At 37.6% G+C, this 26,362-nt stretch overlaps 3 protein-coding genes and 1 non-coding gene across 4 annotated transcripts; 3 read left to right on the plus strand and 1 right to left on the minus strand.

Annotated features, from left to right (window-relative positions):
* The first annotated feature begins 614 nt into the window (after positions 1-614).
* LOC145132616 (alpha-amylase 3, chloroplastic-like) lies at positions 615-4,917 on the plus strand. Its single transcript, XM_079067474.1, has 13 exons — positions 615-962; positions 1,222-1,352; positions 1,508-1,562; positions 1,632-1,751; positions 1,843-1,963; positions 2,101-2,420; positions 2,551-3,221; positions 3,312-3,501; positions 3,593-3,699; positions 3,772-4,021; positions 4,090-4,212; positions 4,306-4,473; positions 4,597-4,917. The coding sequence occupies exons 1-13, from the start codon at positions 663-665 to the stop codon at positions 4,756-4,758; spliced, it is 2,718 nt and encodes a 905-aa protein (XP_078923600.1). The 5' UTR covers positions 615-662; the 3' UTR covers positions 4,759-4,917.
* Positions 4,918-18,585: 13,668 nt separating this feature from the next.
* LOC145129494 (pectate lyase-like) lies at positions 18,586-20,673 on the plus strand. The gene is made up of 4 exons (XM_079064243.1): positions 18,586-18,900; positions 18,975-19,620; positions 19,938-20,180; positions 20,271-20,673. The coding sequence occupies exons 1-4, from the start codon at positions 18,653-18,655 to the stop codon at positions 20,493-20,495; spliced, it is 1,362 nt and encodes a 453-aa protein (XP_078920369.1). The 5' UTR covers positions 18,586-18,652; the 3' UTR covers positions 20,496-20,673.
* A 189-nt stretch (positions 20,674-20,862) lies between these two features.
* LOC145134984 (small nucleolar RNA R71) lies at positions 20,863-20,969 on the minus strand. The gene has a single exon (XR_013719466.1). It is a non-coding gene; the product is annotated as a small nucleolar RNA R71 (small nucleolar RNA).
* A 1,172-nt stretch (positions 20,970-22,141) lies between these two features.
* LOC145130619 (uncharacterized) lies at positions 22,142-22,600 on the plus strand. Its single transcript, XM_079065394.1, has one exon. The coding sequence runs from the start codon at positions 22,142-22,144 to the stop codon at positions 22,598-22,600; it is 459 nt and encodes a 152-aa protein (XP_078921520.1).
* Positions 22,601-26,362: the final 3,762 nt, after the last annotated feature.

Genomic DNA, 26,362 nt, shown 5'->3' on the forward strand with positions numbered 1-26,362 from the left:
AACTTATATAAGAGGACCTACCAATTTTGTTAATAGAAATTTATTGTTGTTTGTAGAAGTTGTATATTTAAAATTTGGTTGAAATTTCATAGGACCCAACACAATCATAGAAAAAGTTTATTCTAAGCGCCTGTAAATTTACAAAGTACTTGGAAAAGCTTTTGGATTGAATAAAGTTCAAGAATAGTAGTTTTTGAATAGAATAGAAGTTTTCAAAACATTTTTATTTTGAAAAAAATATGAAAAGCTACCTCAATGTTGTGGCAGTAAAATTTTCAACAAGACATGTAAATTTACAAGCTCTTTATATAAAAAACTTCGATCACTATTGCAGTGGATCCCACAAATATTCAATGAATTGTTAAATAGACTATTTATATAAAAAACAATAACTCGACATAAATAAAATTAATGAGTCACAGACTCACAGTTAATGTATTCTAAGCTTTGGATACATGAGTTTGTGCTTGGCTATCCGAGAAAACTTAACTATACTATTGTTAGTGCTCTTTATTCTTTAGGGAGTCATGGTGTAAAACCTTAAAAGTTAGGGGTGCAGAGTGTAAGTTCTGCAGTGATATTAACAGAACGATTTTAATCATAAAACTACCTGCAACGCAAATCAAACCCCTCTCCTTTCTCTATAGATTTCCTCTCCGATCATGGCGACGGTTCCTCTCGAGCCTATCCTCCATCATCATCACTGGCGGGAAACCTCAAAGTCTCCAATGGAATCTGAAAAGCATAAGCAATCTTCCCTGAATTACACTTGGAAGACAAGGAATTGTTTGATCGGAAATGGCGCCAAACGCTGCAACTTCAGGCCTGTTAGTTCTAGGGTTATGAAAACTACCGTTAGAGCTTCTTCTAATAGCTCGGTTGCTGAATTATCTCTTTCCAACACATCCAACTCCGATAATGTCATCTTCCACAAAACATTTCCATTGCAATGTATCGAAAAGGTTAGTGAATTACTCGGGCTATATAAATATATCTTCTTGCTCTTTTGTTGAATCAAAGTTGAGATCCATGAAATTTGCATCGTGCTTTTCGATGCACTGGAAGTAGTTTTATTTTATGTTTCCGAGGTGCATGGAATGAATTGTTGCATAAACTGCAAGTACAGAGAATTTACAATATTATCAAATAAATTGAACCGAATAGAAAACATATTAAAATGATCACCATTTGTTAGTGTTAAGTGTTCTATATCATATACAGGTCGAAGGAAAGATATTAGTCAGATTAGATTGTGGAAAAGATGAAGAGAATTTGCAGCTTGTTGTTGGATGCAATCTTCCAGGGAAATGGATTCTTCATTGGGGAATTAATTATGTTAACGACATTGGCAGGTTTGCTTCACCATGTAGTGCGGTTCTTTCTTCTTGCAACTTTTTGGCTTTGATTGTGAATTCCATTACCTTCAACATATTCCCAAATAGAAACTAAGATAAGAATCTCTCTCATTATCAAGATCATGATCATTTTTATAATTCAATGTCTGCAGTGATTGGGATCAGCCTCCTGTTGAGATGAGACCTCTAGGCTCCATTCCCATTAAGGTATTGATGATTTCTTCCATTCATTATCGGTCACATGCTCATATTATATGTTGCACCCAATCTTTTTAGGAATATGCAATTGAGACCCCTTTGGAAAAATCAGTGGAGAAGGAAGCAGGGTTCATATATGAAGTGAAGATTGATTTCAACACCAGAAGTTCAATTTCAGCAATAAATTTTGTATTAAGGGTATTACTTTTAGTTTCTATTTGTTATTAATTTCATTTGTTATATAAATATCTGATTTTTCCATGTGGTTGGGAAATGTATAATGATTCAGGATGAAGAAACTGGATCTTGGTATCAACACAAAGGGTCAGATTTTAAGGTGCCTCTTACAAATATATCTAATGATGATGGCAATACTGTAGGAACTAAACAAGATTTTGCCATATGGCCAGGTTGTGAAACATTTTTATTCAATGCCAACATTGATCTTAAAGCTGATCTTTTTTTTTTTTTTTTTTCTCATTTTCTTTTATTTCCACATTTATTACTTCCAACAAGCTGACTCACTGAACTATTTTAATCTAACCAGGGACTCTGGGACACTTATCTAACATGTTGCAGAAATCTGATGGTGGCAATTCAAAAGAATCTACCCAGAAGGGGAACCTTTTTTATGAGGAATATGACATTGTAAAACAATCAATGGTTGATAACTCCATGAGTGTTTGCAAAAAGAGATGTCCTGAATTTGTTAATAATCTTCTGCATATAGAAACTGATATTCCTGGTGATGTTGTTGTTCATTGGGGTGTATGCAAAGATGAGAGTAAAAAATGGGAAATTCCAACTGGACCCTATCCAGATAAAACATCAATATTTAAGAACAAGGCTTTGCAGACTCAATTGCAGGTATATAAATATATATATATATATATATATATATATATATATATATATATATATATATATATATACTCATGTCATTCATACTTGCATTGTTTTCAAATACACAATGTTAATTGCTATATGTTGTTTACAGAAAAAAGAAGGTGGATGTGGGTGTTCTGGATTATTTCCACTAGATGCAGGAATTGAAGGATTTCTTTTTGTGTTAAAAGTAAACAATAACACATGGGTAAACTGTATGGGAGATGATTTTTACATACCCATGTCAAATGAAACAAACTTTAAGAAACTAGAACGTATGGGAGAAGAAAATGTGTCCAAGAGTATGAAAATAGATTCTTCACAAGATGTTTCCACAAATACAGATGAATTAATCAATGAAATAAGACACCTGGTGATTGGCATTTCCTCTGAAAAGAAACGAAAAACAAAAAGCAAAGAAACACAAGAAAACATTCTTCGTGAGATTGAAAAGTTAGCTGCAGAAGCCTACAGCATTTTCAGAAGTTCCATTCCATCTTTTACAAAGAAACCGGAATCGGAATCAGGATCGGAATCGGAATCGGAATCCAAAGAAGCAGAACCCGATTTGAAAATAAGTTCAGGAACAGGTTCAGGTTTTGAAATTTTATGCCAGGGATTCAATTGGGAATCCCACAAATCCACAAGTTGGTATTCAGAACTACAAGATAAAGCTGCTGAGCTGTCATCACTAGGGTTTACCATTGTTTGGCTACCTCCACCTACAGAATCTATCTCCCCTCAAGGCTACATGCCCAAAGATCTTTATAATTTGAACTCCAGGTATATATACTTTCAAAACATTTTTGTCAAAAAAAGAAGAGGTTTAAATTTAATTACTTTTTAGTCATATAACTTTGATGGATTGATCAGGTATGGAAACATTGAGGAATTAAAGGCTCTTGTGAATAAATTCCATGAAGTTGGTATCAGAGCTTTAGGTGATGCTGTTATAAATCATCGTTGTGCACATTCCCAGAATCAAAATGGTGTTTGGAATATTTTTGGTGGTCGTTTGGATTGGGATGATAGTGCAGTTGTTGGTGATGATCCTCATTTCCAGGTATAAAATATAATGCTTTTAGTAGTTTTTGTGTATATCTTTAAATCTTGAAATTTACATATTATATTTTTGTAATAATTTGAACTTGTAGGGTCGAGGAAATAAGAGCAGTGGAGATAATTTCCATGCTGCTCCAAATATTGATCATTCACAAGAGTTTGTAAGGAAAGATCTTAAAGAATGGTTATGTTGGCTGAGGTTAGTTAGTGTTATATATATTTTTTAAAGATTTTGTTTTTGTAAGTGTTTAATGAATGTTGATATTTACAGGAAGGAAATAGGGTATGATGGATGGAGGCTTGATTTTGTGAGGGGATTTTGGGGAGGTTATGTAAAAGATTACATGGATGCAAGTGAACCTTATTTTGCTGTTGGAGAATATTGGGATTCTTTAAATTATACATATGGTGAAATGGATTACAATCAAGATAGCCATAGACAAAGGATTGTTGATTGGATTAATGCCACTAATGGAACTGCTGGAGCCTTTGATGTCACTACAAAAGGAATTCTCCATTCCGTATGTATTTTCATTTTCATCATATAATACTATTTATATAACATATCATAATATTTATACAAATATAGGCACTTGAAAGATGTGAATATTGGAGATTATCTGATTCCAAAGGAAAACCGCCAGGTGTCGTTGGGTGGTGGCCTTCTCGTGCTGTTACCTTCATAGAAAATCATGATACCGGTTCTACACAGGTATTAATTTAAATAAATTATGGAAAATAAAAATGTACTTTTTTTTTTAAAGCAATATGAGTAATAATATATGTTGATGTTTTTGTGTAAAAGGGTCATTGGAGATTTCCAGGTGGAAAGGAGATGCAAGGGTATGCATACATCTTGACTCATCCTGGAACACCATCGGTTTTCTATGATCATATTTTCTCTCACTACAACTCCCAAATATCTACACTCATCTCTATCAGGAATCGCAACAAAATTCATTGTCGTAGCATGGTATGATTGGAATGGAATGGTTGATTCCATTGGAATGAATAAAAAAGAACTGTTTGCTTTTGTTTTGTTATGCCTGGTGGAATGGAATGAAGATTTGGAGTATAACATATATTTGTGATGTAGGTTGAAATTAGCAAGGCAGAAGGAGATGTTTATGCAGCAATTATTGATGAAAAAATAGCAATGAAGATTGGACCAGGCCACTTTGAACCACAGCAATCTGGGCCCCACAATTGGTGTTTGGCTGCTGAGGGCAATGATTACAAGGTCTGGGAAGCTTTATAAACTCATGGTTATTAATATGTAAACACATGTTTTTGCTTAAGTATATACAACATATGTGACAAAAAGATAAGGAGATTCTGGGTATAGGACACTAGTGTTGTTACAAGAAGGGAGAATTATGTATTTATACATTTCTATATACTAATAATTGTAGTTACTTATCTAATGGTCAACACAGGTTCTAGATTTATGGCATGTCCAATCCATTAAACATTTTAAAGTTTAATGAATAATTAATCATATCAATATATAAGATATTATTATTTATTTATTTTGTATTTCTATATCATTTCATAAATATTTAAATACTATGATACCAAATAAATACGATAATTAGTATACTCTCATACTAAAATATAGATTTTACCAAAAATAACTAAATGGCACACCCAAGTTCCAAAAAATGACCAAAAAGACAAACTTTTCCAAAAGTGATCAATGAGTCCGCCAATGAGCTTTTGCGGACTTATTTTTGCATACTGTAATAGAATATGTGATAAGGCCAAAATCAATCCCCCTCTCATTGATATCGGTGTATATATATATATATACAAAACCAACATTACATTTGACCACCTCATAATATAACATAATTACAAAAACAGACTAGTCTAATATACCCCCTCAGTCTAAGGTGGAGGTTCACGATGCTTAGACTGGACCGGAAATCGTTAAACAAAACTCGTGGGAGGCCCTTCGTGAAGATGTCAGCGAACTGGTACCGGGAGGGCACATGTAACACCCGAATCTGGCCACGTTGCACTTTTTCACGAACGAAATGAATGTCGATTTCAATGTGCTTTGTACGTTGATGTTGAATCGGGTTTTGAGAGAGATAAATGGCGCTGACATTGTCACAATAAACCAGTGACGTGTGTTTTGGTGGCATACCAAGCTCAAGTAATAGGTTACGCAGCCAACAGATTTCAGCTACGACATTAGCGACCCCTCGGTATTCTGCCTCGGCACTGGAGCGAGAGATAGTTGTTTGGCGTTTGGAAGACCAGGAGACCAAGTTGTTCCCTAAATAAACGCAATAGCCAGAAGTGGAGCGCCTGGTGTCTGGGCAACCTGCCCAGTCTGCATCGGTGTAGGAGACGAGGTTGGCTGGGGAGCTCGTAGACATGTGTAAGCCCATGCGAACGGTGCCTTTAACATAACGGATAATACATTTGAGAGCATCCCAATGAGCATGTTTTGGGGCGTGCATGTGCATGCACACTTGCTGGACAGCATAAGAAATGTCGAGCCTGGTGAAAGTCAGGTATTGAAGAGCCCCAGCAAGGCTACGATAGGTGGAGGGATTATCGATAAGACTGTCTGCGTCATTGCTTAGTTTTCCTGCTATATTGACCGGGGTTTGTACTGGATTGCAGTTCTCCATTTTGGCCTTGGAAATGATATCCGAGGCATATTTTTCCTGAGAGAGGAACGTGCCGGCAACGTCTCGTTTGACAGAAATGCCAAGAAAATAGTGTAAGGGCCCGAGGTCTTTCATAGCGAACTCAGATGACAGACATGAAAATAGCCGGGTGTACAATAACGTAGAAGAGGCGGTGAAGATGATATCGTCCACATAAAGGAGAAGGTATGATGTATCCGGGTCGTGGCGGTAAATAAAGAGGGAGTGATTGCATGTGCTATGTTGAAAACCAATAGTAGTAACATAGTCAGTGAAGGGCTGGTACCACGCACGGGGTGCTTGTTTTAGACCGTAAAGTGAGCGCTTCAACCTGCAAACATGATTAGGGTGCGTAGAGTCCCGAAACCCAAGAGGTTGGTGCATGAAAACTATCTCAGAAAGGTGTCCGTGAAGAAATGCATTCTTTACATCGAGTTGGTTTATGACCCACCGTTTATGTAAAGCAATGCTAAGCACCGTGCGAATGGAAGCCGGTTTTACTACCGGACTAAAAGTTTCATCGCAATCAATCCCCACTTGTTGTGACCTGCCATCACAAACCAAACGCGCTTTGTAGCGCTCTAGTGATCCACCAGCTTTAGTTTTGTGCTTAAAAATCCACATGCAGCGAATAATATTCATATTTGGACGCCGAGGTACCAAATCCCAAGTATTATTATCGATAAGAGCGTTAAACTCGTCAGTCATGGCATGGTTCCATTCCGGTACGGACATGGCTTCGGTTGGATTGCGGGGTAAGAGAGCTATGGCGGTGGTAGTGGAGGTGTGAAGAGAAGTGGGTTGTTTTGTTTTGGTGATCCCAGACATGCTGCGGGTGGTCATGGTGCGAGTGGGTAGAGGAGGAGGGGAGGCAGGAGAAGGCTCGACATGTGTTTGGGTAGTAGTCGACTGAGTGTGATATGGTCGGCGTCGTGAGTAGGTGTGGAGTAAGGGTGATGCACCGACTGTGGTGGAAGGAGGTGGGGTTGTAGGTTTGGAGGAAGAGGGTGGTGGGCTGCTGTAAGGAGAGGTGTGAGGAAGAGTAGGAGGGGACGATGTAGTTTGGGCGGTGGGATAAGAAACTGAATCCCAGACAGTAGGATGTAAGTCAGAATGGAGAAAGTTGTATGTTGTTGGAGACGAATGAAGTTTGGCGAATGGGAAGACATGTTCGTCAAAAATGATATGTCGAGAGATAATGATTTTACGGGAAGAAAGATCATAGCATTTGTACCCCCTATGATTGGAGGGGTATCCGAGAAACACACAGGGGGAGGACCGGTTTTGAAGTTTGTTGATGGAAGTGGAAGGTGTCAAAGGGAAGCATAAGCAGCCGAAGACTTTAAGGTGATTGTATGTGGGGTGTTTGCGAAAAAGAAGAAAAGTAGGGGTGGAGTAGTGTTTAGTTTTGTGTGGAAGTATGTTGAGAATGTATGTGGCCATTTGAAGGGCATGGTGCCAAAAGGAGGTGGGCAAAGAGGCATGAGAAAGGAGGGTGCGAACTAATGTCATCTGTCAAAAAGACAAAAGCAAGGATTTTTTTCATAATTTTACGTGTTCATAGTAGAGAACATCAGTATGCATCACCATCTCTGTGGCAAGTAAGGATCTAAAATTCTCTTGCAATGTTTTAAAGTTTCTGGCATAATATAGTTTGTTCAAATTGTTATTTCAAGGATATAACAATTTTGTTGTGCTTTTTGATCTTTGAAAATGTATAGTTTCACAAGGCATGTTGCTTTTTGTGATTTTTGGTTTGTTTGTTTGTGAGAAAATCATATAAATGTTGATGAAAATATATAGTTATTTAAATTATAACCGATAGATCTGAATGTATAAATTATAACAATTTTGCAGTACAAGCCAGTGCAAAACTTTTGATATGAACAATTTTGATGTGCAAGACACTACAAAACTGTTAATGATCGGTTTTATGTGATTTTAAATTATAAAAGACCATCCATTGCTTTGAAAAACACAAAATTTTGCAGTATGATCCACTTTGTATATGTCCACATAAATAAATTCACAATGTGTAACGTCCTGGTTTTCAACATAAATTTTCATTTTTATTTATTAAAGACAAAATTACAAAAATGGTCACTATGGTTTGCCAAAAGTCACAAAGTCAGTGCCTGCTAATTTTTTTGAAGAACATGGTCCTTGTGGTTTCCAAAACTTGCATGAATGGCCTTTTTTGCTGACTCTGTCACTTTTCATCCGTTAGTGTAAGGGTATTTTGGTTTTTTCAAGTAGCAACCATAGGGATCATTATCCTAGGACCCGGAGGCGGAGATGCGGGATCATTATCCTGAGTTGTTCGTGACGGTCGACTTCGAGGACGAAGTCTAATTCAAGTGGGGGAGAATTGTAACACTCGGGTCAAGTGCACATTATTATTAATATTGAGTTAAAGTTTTCAATTTTGGCCCTTCTCACGACGTGAGGAATGCTTGCTCACGTCGTGAGGAGTAAATTGGACATGCGCGTCATTTTGAGGCTCACGACTTGAGCAATCCAATGCTCATGATGTGAGAGCAGTCTGAGGACCAAAAACTCTAATTTTTGGTATTTAAAGGAAAAATAGGGCTAGGGTTGTTCACCCTCCGCTTCCCTCACACTCTAAGCCCTAAAGAACCCTGAGATTTATCATACTTGAAGTTCTTAACCATTTTGGTGCCATTTCTAGATTGAAGAAGGAGAGAAGAAAAGAAAAGGAGTAATCTAGTGGTGGAGTGGACAAATAGCAACATTATCATCACCTCTTCTTGCTGTTGGACCTTTATAAGTATCAAAGATCCAAACTTTATTACATTTAATGGGTAGATCTAGGATTTTGTCCACCTTTCTTCATGTTTAGCATGCTTGAGTGAAGTAAATCCATAAAGTTAGCAACTTTATGGATTCTAAGAGTTCCTTGATCATCATATTGTTTAGATCTGGTTGTTGGTGAGGTATAAGAGACATGCATGAAAGTTGGAAGCATATTTCTTCATTTTTGACCTAGAATGGGTTGGATCATGCATGGTGCAAGCATGGCCATAAATGAAGCATTTTTATGGACTATAGGAGTCCCCTTTAACTTCTGTATGAGATGGATTAGAGGAATTAATGGAATAAGGACTTAAAATGGCGACTTTTAGCTTCAGACTGTGCTCACGACGTGAGATTTGAATAACTCCCCGTTTTCTGTTAAGTTCCTTGAACCTCACGACGTAAGAGTGGGTGCTCACGTCGTGATGTCAGCTCAGGTGATTTCCTTGACTGAGTTGGCTAGGTTGGGTCGAGTCGAGTTGGAATCGAACCGAGTGGACTATCACTACGTGACTAAGGTCTGGTCACGACGTGAGGTAGGATATTTGAGATTAAGGACTGTTGACTTTGACTAAGTTTGACCTAAGGGTATTGTGGGTTGTGTTTGAGAATTGGTCACTTTTGATGGATAGGTGACGGGTAGAGCTGAGATTCAGAGTTGAGACCTTATCAAATATTGTTCAGATTGTGATGTGAGTTTCCTCACTGCTCTTGGGGGTCGAAGGCACCAATGTCGGCCCTTTTGGTTATGTATCCCGATATTTAGGATATTGCTATACAGTAGTAACCGATAGATCTGCCTGATAGTCTGTTAATTGGTTATATGATTACTTATGGTTGGATATATGTTATTTATTATATGCATGTCGACATGGTATGGTGGGGTTGAGATTGTACTGCTTTGTGTTGTAAGTCAACAAACCGTGACATTCCAACCGAAAGGTTGTGGGCCGGGGCATTCCAACCATAAGGTTGTGGGTCGGGGGTAATCAAACCAGGACGTTGTGGACCCGTTATGTATTGGGCATTCTAACCGTAAGGTTGTGGGCCGGGGCATTCCAACCGTAAGGTTGTGGGCCAGGGTTAATCTAACCAGGAGGTTGTAGACAAGTTATCTATTTGTTTGCTTTGGTTATGTAGTGGTACTTTGGGGGAACTCGCTAAGCATTGACTTATAGTTTTAGTTTGGTTTCAGGTACTTCAGAGGATCGTGGAAAGGCGAATGTGTGATCGTGCACATTCCTTCAGATTTTTGTTATGTGGATTTTGGGATACTCTGATATTTGATAAACACTTTTGAAACACTGGTTTTGTAAACAATGATAGCTTTTGGTTGGTTTTGAAAAATTAAAATCTATTGTGATTTTTGGGATGTTACACGGTGCATCTTGTACATTTTGCACAATGACAGGAGGGTTTTTGTTTTTCGCTCATGATGAGGGGTTTTCAGGAGTAAGGAGGTAATTCGATAAAATCTCTACTTTCGATATTGCTTTGATACCATGTGAAAGAGAGAGTTATATTTCTAATGTTTAGTGTATATATATATATATATATATATATATATATATATATATATATATATATATATATATATATATTGGACAAGAAGCCCTATTCATACACAAGATTACATGGAAAAATACGAAACAATCCTATAACACGAAAAAGATAACTACAAAATAAAATACAAGATATAGGAGAATCAATATGAATCAAACTTATGTTTATCTTTACATGAAGCTTTCAACGTATAAATCGATCAAAACACGTTTCTTTAAAATTCGATTAGAAATCATATAAAAACATATAATATTTTATATAAAAACATATAATATTTTATGCAACCCAAACACCCCCCTTAGATTAAACCGCATAAATCATTGTTTTTAAGTATGTATGGTAAAAACTTGTTGCAACATTTCGTGTACCAAATAATAAACTTATAAATCTACTAGCAAAAAACCCTATTAAATCTAACTTAGTTATCTATAACTATACAATAAGTTGTCGAATACGATACCAATTGAAAATTTTCTAATTCTAAATTCTGCAGCACTGAAAATTGGTAATATAAGCCAAATGCCACGTCGAATTAATACATTGACAAACTTCTCCATGAAGGTTCTTGTTTATGTTCCGATGCTTGGTTGTTTGTTAGGTTGCAATGGTTCTTTGCTTGGTTCTTTGTTTGGTTGCAACGGTTCATTGCTTGGTCCTTTGTTTGGCTGCAACGGTTCTTTGCTTGGATCTCTTAGTTGCTTTCTGGAAGGTTTTTCACCTTGCAAAGACCTTTACAATTACAATAATCATCAGATATAATGTCAAGATGAATATATAATCAATAAAATATCATGCCATGCATGGAAGATTAACCTACACAAATCATCATGGGTATATTCTCCTAAAATATTGACACTAAGATGAAAATCTAACCACCCTCCATGTACAAATTAAAATCTTAACCACGTGTTATTTCTTTTACGAGATATAACATTACTATCAGATTATATGCAAAGCAACTGTGCGAAATAAAAAAGACAGTTTTACCCACTGGGTAACTTCTATGGCGAACGTTTTGGTAACTTCCTCAGGATCTGGCTCATACGATCTCATGGCCTCGATCACAGCTTTGTTTGCCCGCTCTTTCAAAAAATCGTCAAGTTCTCCAATGCGCATTGGATTTTGATCTTTTCCTGCCAGGATAAATGGGATAATAATCAAAAAGCACATGTTGATCGAAAGAACACAAACACGGGTAAGTGGACTCATTTTGGGCAATCTTTTTTTGTTTCTTCTTGTTTGTATTTTGGTTTTTTATGAAATCCTCTTACATTGTTATTTTGTGGATCGGTAATTTTCAAGTAACAATGATAATTGGTTTTATATAAACCCCATAAATATATGGAGATAAGGACTTTTAGGCGAGAAGAGTTGGGGAGGTAAGAGGTTTATATTTTTTGATGGAAAGAAGGTAAATTTAAACCAAAAATGGTTTCTTGTGCACCAAATTGACGCACATGTAAATATTGGTTTTTGATGGTGCGACACCTTTGCTTAGTGTTCATGATTTACAAGATTGATTTGGAAGCAGACAAGGATTTAATTATCTTTACCTAAATATTATTATTATTTTATTAAATAAAACCTACTATTTGATAGTATAGTAATTTTTTTTGACAAAACTACAAATTTGGTCCTTGTGGTTTGCAAAAATCTTTGGATGGGGTCCAAAAAGTTTCTAGCTTGCACCGCAGGTCCAAAATCAAGGTTTTTCATTATTTTTGGTCCAAAAAAACTTGAAAAGTCGATTTTACCCTTTTCTATTTCTTTTTTCTATTTTCTTTATTTATTTTGGTATTTAAATAATTAAAAATAGAAAATAAAATAAACCTCACAACCCCTCCCTCCCCCCCCCCTCTCTCACATAGACACACATACAAATAGATATACATATCGTCTTCATAAAAATGGCTGCCACCATTACTTCAGTAGTCTCAAGCTAGATTGACCATAAAAGCTCAAAGTTTTCGACCAAACAAAAACTGGTGTGAAGGGCCTCGTTGATGCTGGAATCCGCCAAATCCCTCCCATCTTCTACCAATCACCATAAACATCGCACAAAATCAAGTGATGCAATTGTTGGAGGTTTGTAGAGACATTCAAAGCGAGTAATCAAATCAGGTAATGAAATAGGAGGCATACTTTTCCAATTATTCTCAGAGGCCTTGGGATTGAACGCAAATCACCTCGGGGATCTCGATTGTAGCAAGGGGCTTTTGTTCTCTGACCATTAATACCCTGTTTGTTGACAGAAACCCTAGGGGTTTCAGAAGTGATTAATCGGGTAAGAGATGGTTTATGGTTTGATATGGAGACCTATATGTCACACCCCCAAACCAAGGATGACGGAAACGTCCGGGGGTGGAGGACTTCATGTATAGTATCACAACAACGAGTATAATAGTGCTCAAAGTAAATACAACCATCATAAATATAATTGAAAAGGTTACACCGTAGTATATGTTTACATGTTTCAAAATCAATTACATTATGATGACAAAATGAACTGTTTGACGATTTTAACGTCCCATCCTCAAAGTGCTGATGTTTTCCTGTTTCACTGATTTCCTGTGAATACAAGTAGTTTTGAAAAGTGTCAACAATTAAGTTGGTGAGTTCATAAGAGTTTTGTTTGAGGAAGAAACCGTTTTCCTTGTAAAAGCGATAGAGTATGATTTCCAGAAAATCCAATATTTTCTTGGTTAAGTGTGAGATGAATGCTCCTATGTTATGCGATAATGAACCCTAGAACGACCCGTAGATTCCTCCTATAATCGCCCAGCGTATATAAGTTATATAAAATTTATGTTAAATAAACCGTTGAATGTAATGGGTCTGCCCTAGGTCCACAACCAAACAAGAAACATGAGATAAGGCGGGCCCACCAATTCTAAGTCGATTGTGACTAGATTCTTATATAACTCTAGCATATACACTTAGCAATTATAGCTGAAATCTAACAATTCTAGATGAAATGTAGTTTTAACAGAAATATGTTTCCAAAGAAAATCCTATATTTTCTTTATAAAAGTTATGTGGTCGTAAATCCTAGGACCGAAAGTAAACAAATATTTTCCATACTTAAAGTGATTCATGCAAATTTAAATCGACATAAACTCGTTTGATTTAGAGGTAAACCCTTTTTCAAAGTAGAATTTTCCATGTAAACTTGAAAGATTGTTAACTACCTATGTGAGTCGCTATAACCATACTGTGACGAGAAATAACCTGCACAATGTTTTTCAGACGTTAAGATACTATGACTCTTGTCACCCGTAGACCTGCAGGTCCCACTGTAGCTAGCAGCAAGGTGTGGGGTGTCAAACCCAATATAGATCTATACACAATTATCACGCTCTCCCTACAAGAGACTCTGGTTATAACTTACAGGAATTGGGATCCCGTACTCGAACGTACGGGGAGAGAATTGCCTCACAACCTAAGTTAACTAGTTTACACATAGTTTGATATTAAAACCTCTTCCGTGGAGGAAGAAAAATCACCTTTTTTGAATAAATAGTGATATGAAATCCTTAAACTATTACTATTATAGTTTATCACGTAGGATATGAAAAACCCATTTGTTTTGAGAGTAAAACCTTTTCCGTGTAGTAAAATCCATAAACTATGCTTATTGAAGTTTATTATATGTGTTCGAAACGAATGAGTAAACCTTATCATGAATGACTAAATTTCAGTTTAAGATGATAAACTAACAATATAATACAATCAATATTTAGAACTTATGGTTATACACTTTGCTCAACATATTACAAAGTGTTATGAAAGTTATAAGTTGTTAACTAGTTTTTAACCGTTCTGCACTGTTTTAGAAAAATCATACGAAGTCAAAAACTGAATCCGTAAATTCTGAGAGTTCATAAAATGTGTCTAGTTTGTTCATAATTTTTATTATGATTTTTGGAAGTCTTTAACTTGTGTTAAAATGTTCATATTCACAGACTGGTCCGAATTCGTTTTTGAAATGATAGGCAATTTTGTAAAAATCACCATAAATCGTAGAAAAATCGTATGGTAATGTGCAAGTAGTCATTTTAAAGGTATGAACCTGAACTATTTGCACCTAATACAGTTTTGAAAACTAAAATGTTTAAGTTGACCAAAACAGTCCGTGAACGGAGTTGAACTTTTCTGATGAAGGCTGTTAAATGAGTTTAGTTGTGTTCTTGGTGTTTTAACTTGTATCCCCCCCCCCCTAAAACTTAAGAAAAACATGAAAAGATAGGGGTATGAACTCACCTTATGTGTTCTTAGAGGATGGATGTTGGAGAAGAGAAGTGTTCAACTCAAGAACACTTAGAAGATGCCTTGATGAATCGAGAACCTATCATGAAGGTGACGATGTTTGTGTAAGATTCCTATGATTTTGAGTAGAAGGATGTGTAATAATCATAAGAAGAATGAATTATACTTACCAAGAGTGGAAGAAAGCTTGATGATCAGCCTTGGAAGTCTCGGAATTGAGAGAGAATGGTGACAGAATTTGGAGTGTGATCCTTTGAGGAAAAATGAGAGAATGAAGGAAGTGTGAGGAGAGAGGGTGGGTTGTCCAGCTCTTAGGACGTGGGAATGGCTGGAGATTGATGGAAAAGTACAAGGAAGTGACTAGGTATGGTGGGGAGGACAATGGCTGGTCATGGAGTGGGTATGGGTGGTTGCTTGTGTCATAAACTAAAGTAAAGTCAACACTCTGCCTCAAGATCTTACTTAATAGATTTTATTCTTAAATAATGTTTTCCCTAAAAATATGATGAATTTATGAATATATGGGGTCTTATATGTCAAAATATAAGTTTGGGTGAAAATCAATCGTTAAAATAATTAAAAACAGGCTTAAAACGGAGTCGTGGTCGAAAACCGGGTGGAAAGTGGCAAATCCGAAGTCAGGAGGGTGATTCCGGTCTTAACAGCCTTACGTCCAAAGTGTGGGTTGGCCGCTGAAGTGGATCCGAAGGGAAACGGACTGCGGTCCGAGCAGGTACCGCAGGCGGGTTCGTCAGGAAGGACCGGTGGCGAGTTCGGATGCGGTGCTCCAGGTTTGATGACTGCGGTTCGGAGGCTGTGGCTCGCTGGCTGCGGCTAGATGGCTGCGGCTAGCTGGCTGCGGCTACTCAAGGAGACTCCGGTCTGGGTTCTTGGGCTTCGGCTCAAGGAGGGTTTGGTCCCTATAGAGGGACTTCGGCCCTAAGAGGCTATTTTTCCAAGGTATCTTCCCGTTTCGCATGGTTTTTCACCAAGTCAAGTGTCGGGATACCCCAAATGATTACAAAAAGATCAAAAGAGGTTTTGAGAGAGATTTGGGAGAGATTTGACATACTTGGAGAGATTTCATATTCTTGGAGAGATTTCTCCTACAGAGAGAGATTTGGGAGAGATTTCACATTCTTGGAGAGATTTCTCATACAGAGAGAGATTTGGGAGAGATTTCACATTCTTGGAGAGATTTCTCCTACAGAGAGAGATTTGGGAGAGATTTCATATTCTTAGAGAGATTTCTCATACAAAGAGAGATTTAGGAGAGATTTCACATTCTTGGAGAGATTTCTCATACAGAGAGAGATTTGGGAGAGATTTCACATACTTGGAGAGATTTGGGAGAGATTTCTCATACAGAGAGAGATTTGGGAGAGATTTCACATTCTTGGAGAGATTTCTCATACAGAGAGAAATTTGGGAGAGATTTCACATTCTTGGAGAGATTTCTTTTGTGACCTTTTTGAGTGTTTGGCTCTGTAATTCAAGGTTCGTAAACCTCGTTAAGTCTTGTTATGATTGTTATATGCCCCCGAGGGTTAAGGAATAATGTTTTATCGAGTAGTTTCATCACTTGCCCTGATTAGGGTTTAGAATTTCCGAACACGTGAAAACTCTAAGTGATACTTTGTATTAAGATTGCGAGCTGTTCAATAAGGAACATAATGGAAACCCTAGTGTACAAGGGTTAGATGAGTTGACCGGTTTGACTTGTTGACTTTAGTTGACTTTGACTTGGCCAAAATTGACGGTTGTCACACTATATCAGCACCACTTTCACAGACCCAATTTCTACATACATAATCGACTTATCATCTTCAGATCTATTTAGTATGGAGATCGATATCAGCACAACTTGCACAGCCATCACCGGGTGGTTTGAAGATTTTGAAGTGGACTGCGTGAAATATGTCAGAAACAATTGAGGGGGGGGGGGGGGGAAACAACAACGAGATCGCTGGTAGGTCTAATTTTGTCGGAGGTGCTAGTGTCGGAGACGCTTCTATGGTCACGGAGGTGTTCTCCCGGCGGAGAGGATAAGGTTGGTAGAAGCTTAATAGTACAAATCGGGAGGAAACAGATGGAGGAAGGAGAAGAATGAAGCAGCAAAGGCTGCTGTAAGATTGTCCCTGCTGTGTGTGTGTCTATGAAGACGATCTGAATATCTATTTGTGTGTGTCTATGTGAGAGAGAGAGGGGGAGTTTATTTTATTTTCTATTTTTAATTATTTAAATACCAGAATAAATAAAGAAAATAGAAAAAAGAAATAGAAAAGGGTAAAATCGACTTTTCAAGTTTTTTTGGACCAAAAACAATAAAAAACCTTGATTTTGGACCTTCGGTGCAAGCTGAAAACTTTTTGGACCCCATCCAAAGGTTTTTGCAAACCACAATGACCAAATTTATAGTTTTGTCTAATTTTTTCTTAAAAACCTAATAGTGCATAAAAATAATAAACTTAAGTACATATAAACCTTGTGGCTCCAAAATCTGTTGCTCACCTTATGTATCTATTTTCTTAGATCTCTAACTCCTTAGGCCACAGGAAGTGGGTAGTGAGGGCCGGTAGGAGCTCGACACATCCCCACCTTAACTCGGCACACACCGTGCCACAAACTAGGTATGTCGAGTTCGGTGGCTTAACTCGGTATGTTTCTGCCAAGCTATCTTCTTTCTCACCCATACATCTTTTCCTCCTCTCTTCTTCTTTCTTTCATTCCCTCTGTTTGACATTATGTTCGGAAAAATGAGGTAGAAATGGAGAAGGCCGTGATGAAGCGCGGTTGGACCGACACCACTCCCCCCAGCCTTATTACAATTTTTTCTTTTAATAAGTTGAACCATTTTGAATATATATCAAAAATAACAAAATAGTTATTGTATGGAATCCACCTAGAGCCTACCCATTTAAATTAAGTACTACTAAAAAAAGTTACTTTTGAGCCAAACTTATGTGGAGTCATTACCCAACCTCGGGGGAGAGGTGCACAAACATCAAACATCGGTCTTAATTGGTTCTAGTTAAAAAAAATCAGTTTCTATAAGATTCGGTGTTGGTTTAGTTTTTTCGGGTTTTTTAAAGTGTAATTTTGTTAAAAAATCGATTTTTTCCGTTTTATAACCGGCTCGGTTCGATTTAAAAAAAAAAAAACGATTCTTAATTTTTTTATAAAAACCGGTTCCAATTTTCTTCATCCTCTTCTCAAAAAACCATTTTGTGTTGTGCATCTCTTCTCAAAAACATGAGCCAATTCCATCCAATATTGGCCTGTAACCGCAACCAAATCATACCCATTTTGGTTTTAACCATAATTAAGAAATGGTTTGAGTAGGGTTTTTTTTCCTAGATTTTCGTCATCTTGGTAGCTAAATATGTTTTCCCGATAACTTAAATCACGATTCTCTTGATATTAGCTAGATAGATAGCTACAAACAATATAACATAAATGACGTAGTAATAAGTAATAACAAACGGCTTTTAGTTTGAGTTTTCTTTATTCTTCTTTTATTTTTTTGCTTAAAGTCGAGCTGAGCTTTTTCTATATTTACAGACGTGGATTTTTATAAATGATATCGTTGCATGGTTATCTTTTATTTGAGGATGTTTTCTGATTTTTTACACATCCTTTACCCACCACTAATTAATTCGACATCAACGAATTTAGGTGGCTTTAAAGAGAAACAGAAAGAGCCTATCTTCCTAATTTTAGTAACGCAGTTTGACCCTACATTTTCTCTTGGCATATATTCATCTCTCAAGACATATTTTATGGTAGTCCGTATACTCATCGCATATAAATGAATATTCAGTTTGACCGATCAACATTTTACAAGATGCCATGAAGGCGAATCACTGTGGTTCGGTTTCCCCAGTGGTTCCCTTATGCAACTCTATGCCTTTCTTCTTCTTGGCTTTTGTCCTCATTGTCCCAACCGTTGTAGCGGGGACAATGAAGAAAAATATAGGTATTGGACATTTAGACAGCTTCATTAAAGAGCAGGTTCAAAACGCAACCAAGACCGCCATAAATTCATATAATCCCGACCCTGAATCGGTGGTCGACAATTTCAACAAACTAGTCCACGAGTGAGTAGTCATGGTGTCTAACAATCGAGATCCTTGTATAATTTTAACTAATGTGTTGAATCTTGAATGCATAGGTCTTTAGAAGGAACAAATTCTACAAGAAGGAACCTAAAGGGCAAGAAATGCATGGCTACAAACCCGATAGACAGATGTTGGAGGTGCAATAAGAATTGGGCGAACAACCGGCAGGATTTAGCAAAATGTGTGCGTGGATTTGGAGAGCATACCACAGGTGGCATGGGTGGCCGCTACTATGTGGTGACGGATTCCTCCGATCATGATGTTTTGACTCCAAAGAAAGGAACCCTTCGGTATGGAGTCATCCAAGATAAACCGCTTTGGATTATCTTTGAAAGACCTATGGTTATTACCCTTAAAGAAGAACTTATGATAAACCACGACAAGACAATCGATGGTAGAGGGGTTATTGTCCACATTGCTTATGGCGCGGGGCTCACCATTCAATTTGTTCATAATGTCATCATTCATGGGATCCGAATCCACCATATTGTGTCTAAGAATGGTGGGTATATTAGGGATTCCTTAGCTCACTTCGGATTAAGAACGGTTAGTGATGGCGATGGTATCTCCATTTTTGGTGCTAGCAGGGTGTGGATCGATCATGTCTCACTCGATCACTGCGCCGACGGTCTAATCGACGCCATCATGGCTAGCACCGCTTTAACCATCTCCAACTGCAAATTCAATTATCACAACGACGTAACATACTTTCTCTTCTTTTTAATTTCATGGACTTAATGGGGACAACACCTAATCCGATAAGCGATATATGAGTGATTTTACTTGAATTAACGCATAAATAACAAATTAATAGAGAAAGTCATGGAAATGAAGCTTTCTCCATTAAGTTCCAAACTTTTACAAATTTTCCATGTGATTTTCCATATGTGTTGTTATTTTCGTGAATATTTTTTAAAACATCATGATCTCGACAAAACTTAAGGGGAAAGAAAAAAAGAACAATGCTTGTGGCATGTACTCATGTATATATAATGTATCATACAAAATATATATAGGTGATGTTGTTGGGGGCGGACGATAATTTTACTGGAGACGAGATTATGCAAGTCACAGTCGCATTCAACAGATTTGGTAAAGGATTGGTTCAAAGGATGCCTAGATGTCGTTGGGGATTCTTTCACGTTGTAAACAACGATTACAACAAATGGGAAATGTACGCTATAGGTGGAAGCATGAACCCTACTATTGTTAGTCAAGGCAACAGATTTAGGGCATCCGATAATGTCCATGCAAAGGAGGTACTATACATTTCCTTGTATATATTTTTGTTTTTATGATAGTTTTTCACCTTTTTCTAGTAATTAATCTGTTTTTTCATTATTTTTCAGGTTACACATCGGGATCACTTTCCCCAAAAAGTGTGGAAACATTGGAAGTGGCGAACAGTGAATGACCTTTTCCTTAACGGAGCCTTTTTTGTACCATCAGGCGACCATTCAGAAGTAGCACATAAACTGAAAAACTATATGGTTCAAGCAAAGGACGGGTCATGCGTGGGTAGGCTCACCCGTTATGCAGGGATGCTCAAGTGTACGGCCGGTAGACCATGCTAACACAGACAAATAGACGTTTGGCAAGAATTCATAGTTTCATACATTTAAAAATAGCTTATGTTTTCTTCCCAAAAAAATGTAAATTATTCTTTCCAAAGTTTTATTGTTAAATTCTTATTTGTAGTTTTGGAGGATCAAAATGTTACAAAATTGAATAGAAATGTAAATTCTACAAATCCATGCTTTTTTTGTGTACGTATCCTTTGATATTGATATTTTATTTTGGGCAACTCTTGGTGACATTAATTAGGTTGGCTAAAGCCTAAAGGTACTTATGTGATAAATACTACCACCTGGTGCAATCACTATTTGGGCACAGATGCGCGAGCAATTTCTAGAACAATTCTGCCCACCATCAAAAATAGCTAAACTCAAGAAGGCAATAGCCAACTTTGAGCAAAATCCGGGTGAATCACTTTATGAGGCATGGGAGCGTTATAAAATGTTGCTAAGAAATTTTCCTTAAAATGACCTTAACATACAACAAGAATTCTTAATATTTTATGATGGTGTGAATGTCATGACAAGGCAACTCATTGATTCTCAAGGACCACTAACTAAGAAAAATCCGGGCGAAGTCAAGGAGTTGGTTGAAGAATTCGCAAAGCATTCTCGTGAGTACCACAATCCAAGAAATGAAGGAGTAAAAGGCATTGCGGGTGGAAATTATGAAGACATGGAGGCTGTACTAGCTATGTTTGACACCATGGACAGAAGAATGACAAAGTTGGATCAGTCAATTCATGCTATTAGGGTTGGATGTGAAAGATGCAATGGTCCACACTTGACGAAAGAATGCCACTTGGATGAACATGGAAACAAAAAGGCTCAAGTTTTCTATTCTAGTGGGGATAAATATGATGAAGATTGGAGAAAACCAAAGAAGGAGTGGTTACCATATGAAGAGTACAAGAAGCAAAAAGAAGAAAAATATAGGCAGACAGGCCGATGCTTCTACCAAAAAGAACAACCACCTCCTGAAAAGAAAGTTGATATTGAGTCTATTTTATATAGATTTATGGAGGCTTGCGAGAAAAGACATGATGACACTGATGCACTCATAAGGGACCAGCAAGCATTGCTAAGAAATCAGCATGCATCAATTAAAAATATCGAAGCCCAACTTGGTCAACTAACTAATTTGGTGAATGAAAGAATATCTAACCCAATTCCCGATAACAAGCCTCAGTCACATGTAATGGTAATTGAAACTGAAGAAGAGGCTATTTCTGAGTTCTTAGAAGCACTAGAAGTGGAGCCATAACCGTCCGAACCAAAGCCGAAAAAGTCAAAAATTAAAGATTTTTTTTTTGCTGAAACACCGAACTCACGAGGTGAGCACTCAAAGCTCACAACGTGGGCGAGTCTGAACAGAAACATGCAGCAAAAGTTTCGTCTTATCGTCCTCCTTTACCGTTTCCGTCCCGAGCTAATAGTCATCCACTGGAATAGGAGCATTTGGAATTTATGAAGCAAGTAAAGGATATTCCAATAATACTCCTTTTATTGAATCGTTGTCTAAAATTCCCGAATATGCAAAGTTATTACAAGACTTGATAGATACTCGCCAGCATTTGAAGAAAAATTCCAAGGTTATTCTTAGTGAGCAGAGTTCAAAGGTTGTATTGGGGGAGTTACCAAAGAAGATGGGAGATCCTGGACGACTCACTCTTCCGTGTGAATTTGGGAATAATTTAAAGACTTATGCTTTAGCTGATTCTGGGGCTAGCATAAATTTACTGCCTTTTTCATTTTATCAAAAGTTCAATATTCCGAAGTTAAAGGCTACAAGAATGACCATTCACATGGCAAACCGTTCAGTGACACATCCTAGGGGCATTGTGGAAGGTATTTTAGTAAAAATTAGGAAATTTGTTTTTCCAATTGACTTTGTGGTTATGGACATGAAAGAAGATCATGATGTTCCAATCATCTTGGGTCGCCCTCTACTTAATACTGCTAGTGCCTTGGTTGATATTCGCGAATCCAAGCTTACCTTGAGAGTGGGAGATGATGAAGCTACTTTTGGAATAGAGGATCGTTTCCAAGGAAGTGATGTTGAAGGTGAAGTCTTTAACATTGATAAGGAAGATGAACTTGAATAATTGGAGAAGCTTATGGAAGAAGAACTGAAGATAATTCAATAAGTCAAACATACCAAACCAAGAGCATCCGTTCCATTGGTGTTTGAGGTAATTGCTTATACGAATCCAACTTCTTGGGTGAGTGAGGAAAGCGAAGATTTATCAAGTGACGAGGACGATGTTACTTCTAAGGAAACGAGTTCAGTTGTGGATGAAAAGATGGTTCTTGTAGAGCTAAAGAATGAGGAAAAATTGGAAAATAAAAGGATCAAACGCAAGCTTGAAGTAAATGAAGTGAAGGCTAAAAAAGAAAACTCTAAAAAGGCGTATTTTAGACGAGTCCAAGCGTACAAAAGGATATAGAAGGAGCAAAAGATTCAAATGGTGATGGACACTCCGGATAATTCAACGTGAGACGGCACGGAGTCAGACTCATGACTCCAAGAAAAAGAAGCGCTTCTCGGGAGGCAACCCGAGCCCGGTTTGAATTTTCTTTTCGTTTATGCCTTTAGTTTAGTTTTTGCATTTTTAGTTTTTTGTAGGATAATTAGTCATCTAATCATCTAATAATTTTATGAATAGTAAAAATCAAATGTGGGGTAATTTAAAATTAAGTGGTAAAATAATTAAAGGTTTTTAATATAAAATGGAATTGTTAATTAGGCCTAATTTAATGTCCAGCAAAAACTCACTACGTGAGTCCTAAACTCACTACGTGAATACATAATGAAATACGGGTGGGCCTTATTTGTGTTCTTACTATCTCAGCCCAACTTGTTTTCAATTGAACTGGCCCAAATGTTAAGCCCATACGGACTCACGACGTGAATTTTGAAATCACGGGACCACCGATTAAAAGATTCAGAAACACTTTGACCCTCATTTTCTTTATCACACTCACGAAGTGAACCTGATTCTTGGTCCCCCCACATCCGATTTCGGCTATTATCCACCACAAACAACCTTTGTGCTTACGTAATCTTCCACTTAAGGTAAACAACTCTTATTTTTAGTGTTTTATTTTGACTAATTGGTTTGATTTAGAGGTTAGGGCTTGTGGTTTGTTTGAATGTCGAAATTATCACCCTAAATGTACGATTCCTTTGTTGCATGTTGCTTAAGTGTGCTTAGAAATGACTTATGAGTAAACCCCAACATAGATTAAGGCCCGATTTTCATTCTGCCATGACCGATTTAATTTTCTGTGAAATACGAACTCACGAGGTGAGTCCGCAAAACTCACGATGCGAGTCCTGGGTTTCAGCCACGCTATTTCTGTTAAATTGCCTCACATTTTCAACACTTTGTTTGGTCTTTCTTGTTTATTCGTTTTTGCAGAAAAATGGCACCAAGGCGAGAGGTTCATGATGCTCAAAGCGGGATTGCTAACTTGCACCCGTTATATGTGTTTACAACCAACATCTCTCGGGATGTGCTAACGAGATACAATAACAGATTGGGTTGGCTTTACAACAGGGAATTTGCGGTTGCTCCAACTATCAATTGGCACAAACTTAGGGAGGTGGGACTCCTTGAACGGTTAAACCCATTTCTTACTAAAACTTTTGCGGAAAACGGGATTTCTTTCATGTGAAAGGGATGGAGCAACTTATTTTCCATTCAAGAAAAAATATACAAGGAGCTTTGTGTGGAATTCTTCTCTACCGTGACTTTTCATGAGAATGTTCAAGACCCGAACTTCACGCATGCATTGGTTTTCCGGTTGGGCGGGGAGTACCGGGAATGTGGCTTGGTAGAATTTGCTTGGAGGATGGGCTTGTATGAGGCTCATGAATCCATGACTCCCGAGTTTACGACATTCTTGCGGGAGGCTGTCCGTACTTATTCCGAGGGAATGTCGGGACACGAATTTTGGGCCCATATTGCTTCGGGAGTTTTCAGCTCCGGTGTGTCGCCGGAAAGTAACATCAAATCACCCATTCATCGCTTGTTTCACAAGCTTATCACATTCTCCATTCATCATAAAAAACAAGGAGACAAGGTCACCAAGATTAATCTATTCTTCTTGTGGACAATCTTACAGTCGGGGGTTTGTTGCAATATCCCCTACTTTTTGGCTCGATATTTGGCGGAATATGCGGTGAGCTCCCGACCCGGGAGCCCAATTTGTGGTGGTCACTTTGTCACCCGTCTTGGCCATTCTTATGGTGTGATCATCCCGTCCATTAAAAGGACACTCACTTATAAAGAAGGGAATGAGTTTTCTATTGGATATCTTGAGACCATCAGAGTTGTGGTCAATTCTGGGTCACATTGGGGCATACCGAACAGTGACGATGAGGGTGCTCAACAACCACCCGAGGAGCCCGAGCAACAACCAAGTCACAGGAGACAGAACGTGAGAGGCCGGGGAGATATGGGAAGAACACAACAACCCACTCAACAATATGAGGGTGGAGTACCCACCGACCCGTTCCAAAGTCGGGTGGGTTCATATTTAGATAATCTTCGTGGTGGGGTGACGTACAATACCCAAATACTTGAAGCCATGTTCTCCCACATGAATGTGGTGAGACCACCCACGGTGCCTCCCCAATTCCCTTATATTCCTACGTGGGAGGAGCTATGGATGACGAGAGGAGACGGGGTCAGAACGAGTGGAGCGAACATTGATGAAGAAGATGATTAGATTATCTTTTAGTTTATTTAGTTTTATTTTTATTTGGTTTTATTTTGTTTTTGGTTTGTTTGGGATTGTAAGAATTTTAAAATTGGTTATGTTCTTGTTTACTTCTGTGGTTATTATTCTCAGATTTCGCTAGAGAAACGCGGGAAAGGATGTCGAGATATGAGTGCGAACATGTTTAGCCGAGAGTTTAGAGTCGAGAGTCGAGACCCACAATCCAAAATAAGTGTGGGGTGAGTCAAGAGAGAAGATAGAGTTAGAGAAAAGAGTCAAAAATAATAGAGTTAGATGAGTCTTAATCCATTAAGACATTGGGTTGAGTGCAAGAATTGAAAGGAGAATTGGAGGAAATTTATTTCTGAGATTCCAGTTCCCACTATGTGAATGTATCATATTCACGTCGTGAGTCAGTTATTGAAGATTTTCCAGAATTCGCTTAAACGCGACCTCACGTCGTGAATTATACTACCTCACGTCGTGAATTTTAAATTTTCACAAACTTGAAGACCATTATTCCGATTTCGTTATATGGGACATCACAATTCTTCTTGGAATTGTTATGAAGATACTTATGGCTTATTTTCTCAACCATGCACCGTGGCGTATGTGTTCCCACAATGTTCTTTCTGCCTTGGAAATTTTTTCTACACCACATTTGTTGAAGATTGAAGGCTCGATTCCTAATTTTTTGTCGGCACATTTACATATCTCAAGTGTTGAAGATCCAAGTTCCATATTAGAAGAAGTTTGTATTCAAGATGCACAACTTATCCACATATTTGGAGTTCGATCTTGCCACTGCTATTCCAGGGGAGTCTGTTCCTTTTTCTCCTTTTTATTTCTTTTAAATTAATTTATGCATACAATGAGGGCATTGTATGTAATAAGTGTGGGGTAGGGGGTCGAAAGAGTAATTACTAAAAAATTTAAAATTTTAAAATTTAGAAATAGATTTGAAATAATAATCTAATAATTAATTTGGTAATAATTTGAACTTAAGTTGCTAGTGTTGCGTGGGATGATCCGTTGAGGGCTCAAATGTTTAGCTGAGCCAACATATGTTATAGTATATTTGTGGCTTCCCAAATCCTAGTGAAAAGTCATGAGTTATGAAAAGGTAATCTGGTAGTTTATAT

The sequence above is a fragment of the Lactuca virosa genome, chromosome 8, assembly GCF_052849685.1.
Source record: "Lactuca virosa cultivar CGN04683 chromosome 8, Lactuca_virosa_CGN04683_v6, whole genome shotgun sequence".
In the NCBI taxonomy this organism is placed as follows: domain Eukaryota; kingdom Viridiplantae; phylum Streptophyta; class Magnoliopsida; order Asterales; family Asteraceae; genus Lactuca; species Lactuca virosa.